The sequence below is a fragment of the Gracilinanus agilis genome, chromosome 6, assembly GCF_016433145.1.
Source record: "Gracilinanus agilis isolate LMUSP501 chromosome 6, AgileGrace, whole genome shotgun sequence".
NCBI lineage: Eukaryota > Metazoa > Chordata > Mammalia > Didelphimorphia > Didelphidae > Gracilinanus > Gracilinanus agilis.
Window position 1 is genome coordinate 295,335,460 of NC_058135.1, and position 10,128 is coordinate 295,345,587.

The 10,128-nt window shown below is 41.5% G+C and overlaps 1 protein-coding gene across 1 annotated transcript; it reads left to right on the top strand.

The window, feature by feature from the left end:
- Window positions 1-2,624: 2,624 nt before the first annotated feature.
- Window positions 2,625-3,596, top strand: LOC123252828 (mas-related G-protein coupled receptor member X1-like). The gene has a single exon (XM_044682068.1). It carries the CDS (start codon window positions 2,625-2,627, stop codon window positions 3,594-3,596), a length of 972 nt encoding a protein of 323 aa, XP_044538003.1.
- Window positions 3,597-10,128: the final 6,532 nt, after the last annotated feature.

The window sequence follows — 10,128 nt, forward strand, 5'->3', positions numbered from 1 at the left end:
AAAATAATGAATTAATTAAAAAATTAAAAAGTGCTATACTGCAGTATTGAAAAGGCTGTCAATTAGAAGAAGGATTCACTTTGATATTCTTGACCCCAGAAGGTAGTCCAAGGGGAATGGTTACAATTTAATGAAGTAAAATTGTGGTTTGCTACCAGGAAATACTGTTTAACAATGTCTCTTACTCAGGATCCATTGGAAAGAGAAGGCTGACATTTAAAATAAGAGCCAGATTGGGAAATATATGAAGGAGGAAAATCTTTTTTTATAAAGTACCTCACAACCTTCTGAACCAATTCTCAATGATTAACATACTTCTACCCCATATACCAATCCTATCCTGGTGCTTCTGACAATCACTTTGCCATTGCTCAAGTGCCATCCTCAACCTCCCACTTCCCATTCCTTTATTTCCATCTCCTTCCACCCACCAGACAGACAGACAGACAGACAGACACACACACACACACACACACACACACACACACACCTCTAACTTCTTTCTTGATGTACATCCTCTCTTTATCAATTGCTTTTTGACCTTTGAACCGAATATCCCAGAGATGTCTTAAAATGTCTAAAATAGAACTAACTACCTTACCTCTACACAAATCCAACCATCTGCTGAACTTCCATCTTATTGTTATAGTCTCATCTTCAACTCCTCTCACAAAAACACACCATCTAGTCATTCAATTGTCCAAATTTACTGTTCTATGCTCCCATCATCTCATTTATATGTATTCTTCCCTCAAACCTCAGCTAAAGTTCCACTTTCTGCCAGAATCCTTTATCTTCCTTTATCTTCCTGCCTTCCATTTCTTCTTCCTCCCTTCACTCTGTGACTACTCCCAATATGTCCTGTCTATATCTTGTTTGTGCATGCATGATTGAATTCTATCTGCTACATTATATGGAGAGCTCCTTAAGAGCAGGAACACTGTGTGTGTGTGTGTGTGTGAGTGTGTGTGTGTGTGTGAGTGTGTGTGTGAGTGTGTGTGTGTGTGTGAGTGTGTGTGTGTGTGAGTGTGTGTGTGAGTGTGTGTGTGAGTGTGTGTGTGAGTGTGTGTGTGTGTGTGTGTGTGAGTGTGTGTGTGTGTGTGTGTGTGTGAGAGAGAGAGAGAGAGAGAGAGAGAGAGAGAGAGAGAGAAATCCTTTTTAAGATGAAGAGTAACATGATTGATAATCCTGTTACATGATTTCAAACCTTAAATCTCAGGCACCAAGAAATCATTATTAATCTTTTGACATCAACTTGGCAGAAAGTATATCCAATGAAGGGCACCCGGGGCATCTCTTTTGCCTGGAACTTTATCATTATTATTTAGAATTTAAAGAAAGGCACACTGAACATTAACAATTCAGGTGAAACAATGATGGGAGAAGAGGCAACATTCTAAAGAGAATAACAGGAACTGGAACCGTCTTTGAAGTCTAAAAACTGGGACAAATTTTGGGAAGAGCTGGGCTTCTATACACTGAATCCTCAGAGATTGGCTCAGCTCCTTCTCCTGCTCTATATAGTGGATATAGGAGATGAGGTATGATACTTTCTGTTCTTTTCTGTACCAGGTTCTGATTGGATTCTCACACATGATCTCTAGGTAGGGGATCAGTGAAAAATGAGCAGACAGGCAGAAGAAGAAGATTCGGAAAATAAAGCAATATTTAAGGAGACGTTAAAGGGTCTCATCTTCTGACCAGGAAAGAATCTAATCCCTTATTTAACTCTTAACAGTGTTCAAAAAGCCTCAGCTTGGAGTGAACTCATGACCACTCTGACCCCTCTGTCCCAGCTCTGAGAGTGTTTATCTGAGACTGGCTATATTCTAGTCAAATAGAGGCTGGTGAGAGAGAGGTAGGAGAAAGAAAAATCAGGTATTCCATGGGAGAGTCTTCCCTTTGGAGCCCATGGAATGCTGGATGGGGAAAAATGGCAGGATATTCGCACAGAGGCTCTCTTAAACTGAACAGTGAACCCCAGAGCCAACGTCCATGGACTGTCGAAACAAAGGTATAACAACACAATATAATTTCACATGTGGAAATGAGCATAGTGGCACTCTGTTCTAATCCAAGTCTAAAAAAGAAATCCCATGGGCAGCCAGGTAGCACAGTGCATAGAGTGCCGGGTCAGGAGGCAGGAATAAATGTATTTAAAACTCTCCTCTGTCACTCCCTAACTATGTGATCCTGGACAAGTCACTTAACCCCAACAGCCCAGCCATTACTGATCTTCTGCCTTCAAATCAATATTTAATATCAATTCTAAGAAAGAAGATAAGTTGTTGTTTTTTTAAACCCTTATCTTCAGTCTTAGAATCAATATCACATATTGGTTCTAAGGCAGAAGAACAGTAAGGGTTAGGCAATGGGGGTGAAGTGACTTGCCCAGGGTCACCCAGGAAGGAAATGTCCGAGGTGAGATTTGAACCCAGGACCTCCCAGTTTCTAGGCCTGGCTCTCCATCTCCTGAGCAACCCCCTTCCTTTTTAAAAATAAAATAACTCTACCTTCCATCTTAGAATCAATAACTTTGGAACAGACTCTGACTCACTTCCATGTCTTGGTGTCCCCAGGGTGTCTGACAGGAGCCGGACTCTCTGAGGCTGGAAGCACCTACCATGGCTGTGTCCCCCACACCCGAGCAGTGGGAATCTGTTCTGGACAACACAGTGCAGCCGAGTACAAATTGGAGTTTGGATCCTTGGGCCGAGGCACCTGAAGAATTTGATTTGGGCTACTGGATGAACATCCTCATTCTGGTCATTGCCCAGGTAGGGCTGGGAGTGAACAGCCTCGTCCTGTGGCTCCTGGGCTTCCGCGTCCAGAGGAGCCCCTTCTTCGTCTACATCTTCAACCTGGCCGGGGCTGACGCCCTCTTCCTCGGGAGCTTCTTTGGGTGGTACATATGTCAAATTATTGAAGATCTCAGTGCTTACTTTGCCTGCTACCTGCTAAATTACTACATCCTATACATGTCCCACTGTGTGGGCCTGAGCCTGCTGGCGGCGATCAGCACCGAGCGCTGTCTCTCCGTGCTCTTCCCCATCTGGTACAAATGTCACCGGCCCAAGCAAGCGTCTGCGGCCGTGTGCGCTGCCCTGTGGGCTCTGCCGGCGCTGTTCTGTGGAGTACTCGTGGCTCTTTATTTCCTTGAGAATCTCGACGTTTTCCACGCTTTTGCCTTCGCTCTGCCCTTCCTCGAGTTCGGGTGGTTCTCCCTCCTCACCTGTGTGTTGTGCGTTTCCAGCCTGACGCTCGTGCTGAGGGTCCAGTGCAGCTCCCAGCGCCGGAGGCCGCCCAGGCTCTACCTCCTGATCCTGCTCACCGTCCTCGTGTTCCTGCTCTGCGGCCTGCCTTTGGGGATTATTGATTCAATTGTTTTTTTCAGAGGCTCCCCTTCAAAGTATTATTGGCTCGCTCGGCTCCTGGCCTGTGTGAACAGCAGCGCAAACCCTTTCATTTACTTCTTTCTGGGCAGCCAAAGGTGTAGAAGAGGGAGGGAGCCCCTCAGGGTGATCCTCCAGAGGGCCCTGGAGGAGGAGCAGGAGAGGGACACTTCCCACACCAACGCTCTGGACATGTCACCCTAAGGCTAAGAACAAGATGCTCAGACAACTCTTCCACCAAGGAGCCAATACACAGAAGTTAAGGGTTAAGGAAAAAAAAAAAAAAAAAAAAAAAAAAGATGCTCAGACAAGGGAGCCCATGAAATGAGCCCCTCCCCTACAAAGAACACTTATTAACTGCAGAATATATTGCCAGGTACTTTGCTGAGGGATTTACTAATATCTCATTTAATCCTCACCATATCCCTGGGAGGTAGGTACTCTCAGGATCCCCACTTTATGGTTCAGGAAACTGAGGCAGACTGGGGTTTCAGGAATTTGCACATGGTCCCAAAGCTGGTGTCGGAAACTGGATTTGAACTCAGGTCTTCCTGATTCTAGGACTAATGCTCCCTGCATTCAGGAACCGCTACTGGCTGAAGGCTCCAGAATTTACTGAGAGAGGTCCAGGAATTTTGGGTCACAAATCTACAGGCGAGCCATTCCAACAAATGCCACTGATCCTGTCTGGGAAAGGAGAGGAAGAGGAAACTCATCTTCTAAGGCCCCGTGTCTCCCTGCCCTGCCCTTGTCAATCTCTGTGATGGAGGAGAGTCAGGGATCAGACTCTTCAAGGTTCCCTTGGTCATGCTCCCCTACTTTGTCTTCTCTCAGGCTTGATCCACAACATTCCCTCAGGCCTCTTTCTCTTGCCTGCTCTAAACAGAGGAGACTCTGCCTCAGCTATGTCTCCTCTCCTTCCCCTACTCTTGCTGTTTTCCCTACTCCCATCACAGAAGCTGAGCTAAATATTTCTCTGCCTCTCCAGGTCAAAGCTGGGGCTCAGAAGCCTTTCTTGTTCTCTGTTTCTCTAGGTCTCAGTTTCTCTGAGTCTCTGTATTTCTTTGTCTCTGACTGCCTCTATTCCAGTCTTTCACTCTTCATGACTCAGTTCCTGATGAGGTCCCTATATGGGGGAAGGTATTGTAGGGATGTTATATGAGGGAACCTTATTGAGGCCAAAACAAGGGAAAGGATGTACCATCTCTCACACACATTCTCAACATCCATATATAATATTAAAAATGATAAAGGCTGTAATAATAATATAAATTAGTAATTTAATTAAAGCCATGCTGATAGTTATTAGACCACGCGCTTGTAAGCATTCAAAATCGCCGCCCTCGCCATTACTGTCTCCTGTCTCCTCCCAAATCTGCTGGCCAAGAGAGCCTCCCTCCTAACCCAGGAGATTATAAACTCCTCTCTGCGTCGATGTAGGCCTCCCCATGCCCAAAGACCCGGAAATGGAAACCCATTGCACCACGGGAAATGTAGTTTGATACATTTCCCAAATTTCACTTTTACAGAGCACATAAAAGCACAAAAGAACACATCATGCAAGATAATATGAAAAGGAAGTGAAAAATGGAAGCAGAAATTCAAAGCAAAACAGATTAATGGAGTATGGTTGTCATCTGAAGGAAAACCCCTACTCCCTAGAAGTTTTTATCATCAAATATGCCAATCCATGCATAAAAATGGTCACTTTGGCACCCAGGGCATTGTAGGCTCTGATAAAAGAGTATGGATAGTCCCTGGTATAACTACTATAGCCTCTAAAGTATGTACAGCCTGCGCTACCTTCCAAGCATACAACAAACACTCCTTTCATGGCAAAGCATTTGGTGGGTACCCTCTGGCTTACACTTCTTTTGAACATCTGCAAATTGATTTCATTACAATGCCAAAGGCTGGACATTATAAATTTTGTCTAGTGTGAAAGGGAATTTTTCATTCTCTTTGCATATTTTGAGTTAACACTTTGTTAGCCATCAATTTCCTTTTCTTCTCTTGATGCTTTTCTCCTTCTCTGTTTCTGTCACATGTTATCTGTCATCATACATGTTGTTGGACTGGCTCTCTGGTCCAGATACAGGAACAGTGTGGATTGTGATGCTTTGTCAGTGATGTCAATCAATTGTTTGTGTGTGTGTGTTATATGCACTTTCAGATGTTTTTCAATGATTTTGTGTTTTGCAATGACTTGGCTAGGTTTTATGGATCAATATCCACTTATATATGCTTTCCTTTTGGAGGAATAATGTTCTCTATTGGTGGAACTAGCAATACAATGTTGCTTTGATTTCTTTTCATATATTGTTTTCGTCGTTACAGTCTACTCCACATTTTGTTTGTAATCCTTCTGTATTTAGGCTTTTCTTTAGGTGTTCTGTACTTTTGATGGATTAGTCATCCAGTACATGTATGAAACACAGCCACTCATGTCTTTACTTAATGCCTATGTCTGGCACCCTGATTACTGATACATTTGCTTCTTGATATAGTCTTTCCATTTCCTCTTCATCATCAGAACTCATGTCATCAGTCTGTGTAAACAGGGTATGGTTGTAATGGCTTGGTATTAATTTCATCTAATGCTAAAATTGCTTCCATGTCAATATTTGCTAAGCCATTTTCTGGTAGCATGTTAGTCATGTGTGGTTCATTGCTTTCTGTTTCTCAGTTAAATTGGCTCATGGGTTCAGCTGTTTCTGTTTTTTGATTCACTTGTATCATTGGAGCCTCTATCTCTGAATATCCCATGTCCCCTTCCTGTTGTAAAGTGACCACTGTTTGTTCTGGCTTTGGACCCTCAGATTGCAATGCTTTTTGAACTTGCAATGCATTTATTTCCCCTACATTGTTGCTTCTGCATGGCATTAACATGTTGTTTTCTTGATTGTTACCCTGGTTTGGCTGTATTATTTTATGGATTGATTCATTGTTCTGTGTGAGTGATTCCTCTATTTGGTTATCTCTTAAGCATTTAGAGTTCTCTTCAGGTGGAGGCATTCCTGAAGTAATACAAGCTTGTACCTTTGGATGTTTTTGAATCAAGGTTTTTCTCAGAGATTTTTTTGGCTTAAAGTCTTTTACTGTTGGGTTTAAGTTTGAATGTCCTAGCATGCCAATGCAATTCTTTTCTCTGTTAACCTTTTTATGTGCCAAAATCTCTTGGAGGTTTGCTTGTTTCAGTGTTTAAGGATAATTCTCTTTCCTTTCCAATGGTCTTTATTGTAAGTTGCTTTGAAGTTTCTTTCATATCATTGCCTGTCTGTGTGTGAAACTGCTCAGAACACCCATTTAAGCTTATCTCTTGAATTGTTGCATTTGGATTTATCATTAGTTGATCTTTTTGTGATTGTTCTATCTTTATAATATGATCTTATCTATCTGGAACATTGTTGTCATTAAATGTTAAGGATTTTAAGTTTAAATCTGTTGTTACTGGTACTTTGCATGTTGCAATTTCCTTATCACTTGTTAGTACTATAGTCATTATGTTTCGTTTAAAGTCTGGTGTAAATGCATTTGTATTTTTCTCCTTTCTCTTTAAATCATTGTCTTTTATCCCATAAATTCTGTTTTTGATTTCTATTACATCCCTGATCATTTGATTCTCTTCTTCTATGTGGTCCCTAGATTTCATCTTTGCTTTTCCATGTCCATAGTGTATTACCATGCCCAAGTCTCTTATATCATGGTTTTTATGTCTTTTCCCATTGCCATACCCCATTGGGCTTTCCTTTATATTCTCATGCTGTTTCCTGGCATCATAAGGTATCACGTTTTTCTGTCAGTACTTGGGAATAACTTGGTTTTTTGCCCTGTGCTATGTATTTTTGCATAGTCTGGAGGTCAGGAGCATGCTGAATAGATGATGCACAATTGTGATCACAACATTTGTTTTCTCTCTTGTGAGTGTTGTATCTAGATTTTGTGTATGTATTATTGTTATTGCTTCTTTTTTGTTGTTGCTGTTAAATTGGGCTTTGAGGTCACAAAATTTCACTATATGCCCTAATTTTCCACAGAGAAAACACTTTGTATTATTATCAAAGTTATTGCTAGTTTGTCTGGGTTGTTGGTACTGAGGTCTGGCTTTATATGTGTGTAGGACTGCCAGGTTTTTGATTTCCTGTAATTCTTTTTGTTTGATTGTAGATTTGGCTTCTTTTAATTGCTCCTTTAAATCTTTCATGATATCATCTTTTTCTCTAATGGATTCTTTGGATTCTTTGGCTTCCTGGTTTCCCTAATGAACATATGCAGCAGTTTTACGTAGGTCTTCCAAACTTAATGATTCCCATCCCAGACAATGCAAATTAAAGTAGGTTCTAATTGGTAGGGAACTGCCCTTAATAAACTGTCTCCTTATGTGCAGCAAGTTGGGTTCATTTAAGTCTTGGAACCCCAAAATTGTTTCCCCAGCTCTGACAAGACTATCTAAATATGTTGAGGGGTGTTTATTTATGTCCTGCCTTAACTTTTTGAATTTTCCCCAGGAATCAGGATGCTTAGCAAAGGATTTCATAGCTTCTACAAGACCTTCCCTAGCTCTTCTTAGTTATACTAGGTTTTGATGACTGTTTAATTCTAGATCTTCATAATATTGTTGCCAAGACGTTAAGTTTGTGTTCCTATAGGTCTCATCAATAAATTGTGCTTTCTCTGCTGGTGTAAATAATTCAGAAAGAAGAATTTCAATGTCTGAAAATGTGGGATCAAAAAGTCTTAATGCTCCCTTAAATTCTTTTATGGCCTTGAAGGGATTTTAAAAAGGAAGGCATTCATTGTTTTAGGGTGTCTAGATCTGCAGCACTGAATGGATTATGTCTTTTTATATGGAGAAATCCTGAATCTACTGCAAAATTGTGTGATCAATAATTGATGATATTGGTACTGCTGGTACTGTTGTTGTGACTTTTTCTATTTTCTTTGCTGTGTCTGTATGTGACTCAGCTGTTTGTATTGCTATTTCTATTTTGTCTCCTGCTGTGATCCCTTTCTCCCCTTTCAGTTGAGCATTCTCTCCAAGTAACTTTTCTATTTCCTTTCTTAATGTCATTATCAATATGGTGCTATCATTCTTGTGTCCTAGCAATTTGTGCACTAAATTCTTTAAGGACCAATAGAAGTGGAGGAATGAGATGATGACTGCAATTGTGGTTGGTATAAAAGCAAAGACTCAACCTATTTCTAGCTTTAACCATTGGCATGAATCATATATTTCTATGATTCCCATTATATATAGCCTGGGATCACTACGATCCAGAAATTATAAATCATAGTCAAAAAGTTACATAGTAATGTAAGGAATCCCATCATAGTACAAATTGTTTTCCCCATTGATGGATCCATTGTACCAGTTTGAATGTAAAATTTCTATGGTACTGTGCCTTTAAATTTTCTTTGCTAAGTTTGTCCCCTTTGCTATGCTGTAGATAGGAGAAAAATGGCTGCCATCTGGTTCAAAAAAAGGCTTTTTTTCCCCTCAGAATTATTTAGATACTTTCAGCTCTGCCAAAAACCTATAATAATAAAGAGAGCCAGTACCCAAATGTTATATGTAGAGGGGGAGATTGAGAGAGTCAATGTAGGTGAGTCTCTCTTCTAGCTCTCCCCACAGGGCTGAATATATATACTGCTGAGATTTTGAGGGGGTGTCACCCCGAAACTGGGTGACCTGGATGGTTGTGCCACCCCACTTGAGTTGGGGGCGAGGCTTCCCTATAAGATGAGGTATGGGATACCCCAATCTGATTCTGAATGAGGGTGGGGTTCATGCAAGTCTCCTCTGAAGTCAGTCAACTTCACAGCAGGTGGTCTGGCTTCAAGATGGAGGCTCCTATACTAAGCTGTGGTTCCCCTCCCCCTTGTTGTCTCTCAGGCACTCTGGAACACTATCTGACTAATGAATGGCTTTTATTATTTCACAGTTTAGGGGTTGGGGAAAAGAATGAAGGACAGAGGGATTTGGGGGTGCCCTTTTCTCTATTTCTATGGGGTCTGTCACTCAGGTGGGAACCTTTGGGGTTCCCAGTCCCAAGCTTCTTCCCTCGCCTCTTCGCCTTCTGTTTCTATTTCTATTTCTATTTCTATTTCTATTTCTATCCTTTCTATAATTGTAAGTTAGACCAGAAAGGGTCTCTCAGCAAGGTTGGGTAATGGGGGAAGGAGACTAAGAGATTGCTCCCAAAATGGAGTCCAAAAACTTAGCTGACTTGACGATTGAAGTCTTGATGGGCGAGAAGCGATGGGATGCCTTTGACCAGGGAATCGGGGTATCAGTGTCCAAAGAAAGATCCTCAGGAAGCCCTCAGGACTGGATCCAAGCTGGGATGTCCTCTGCCAGAACCCTTTTCCTCCCCCTCCTTCCTCCAGAGCCTTCCCAGAATTCCTCCCTAGTCTCAACCGTCACCAACTGTCATCAAATGTCAGCCACTCCTTCTCTGGCTTTTTTTGTCCCATCCCCCTTACACAAATCCCATCCTTACAATACATGTATATGTATGTAGATGTGTATATATGTATATATATATATATATGTGTGTGTGTGTGTGTGTGTATTTTCCTATGAGTACTTAATCGTATTTCTGGTTGGCTATAGGTATGGATAAATGAGGTTTTTGAGCTACATACTATGTATGATCATTGTGGAACCAGAATCTGGTAATAAGTAATCAAGCCTTGAATATAGAGTATGAGATTCTTCTTTCTTCATAAAGAAATG

What these genes read in the sequence shown, in the direction of transcription:
- LOC123252828 (XM_044682068.1), top strand. Translation starts at nt 2,625, where the DNA reads ATGGCTGTGTCCCCCACACCCGAGCAGTGGGAATCTGTTCTGGACAAC.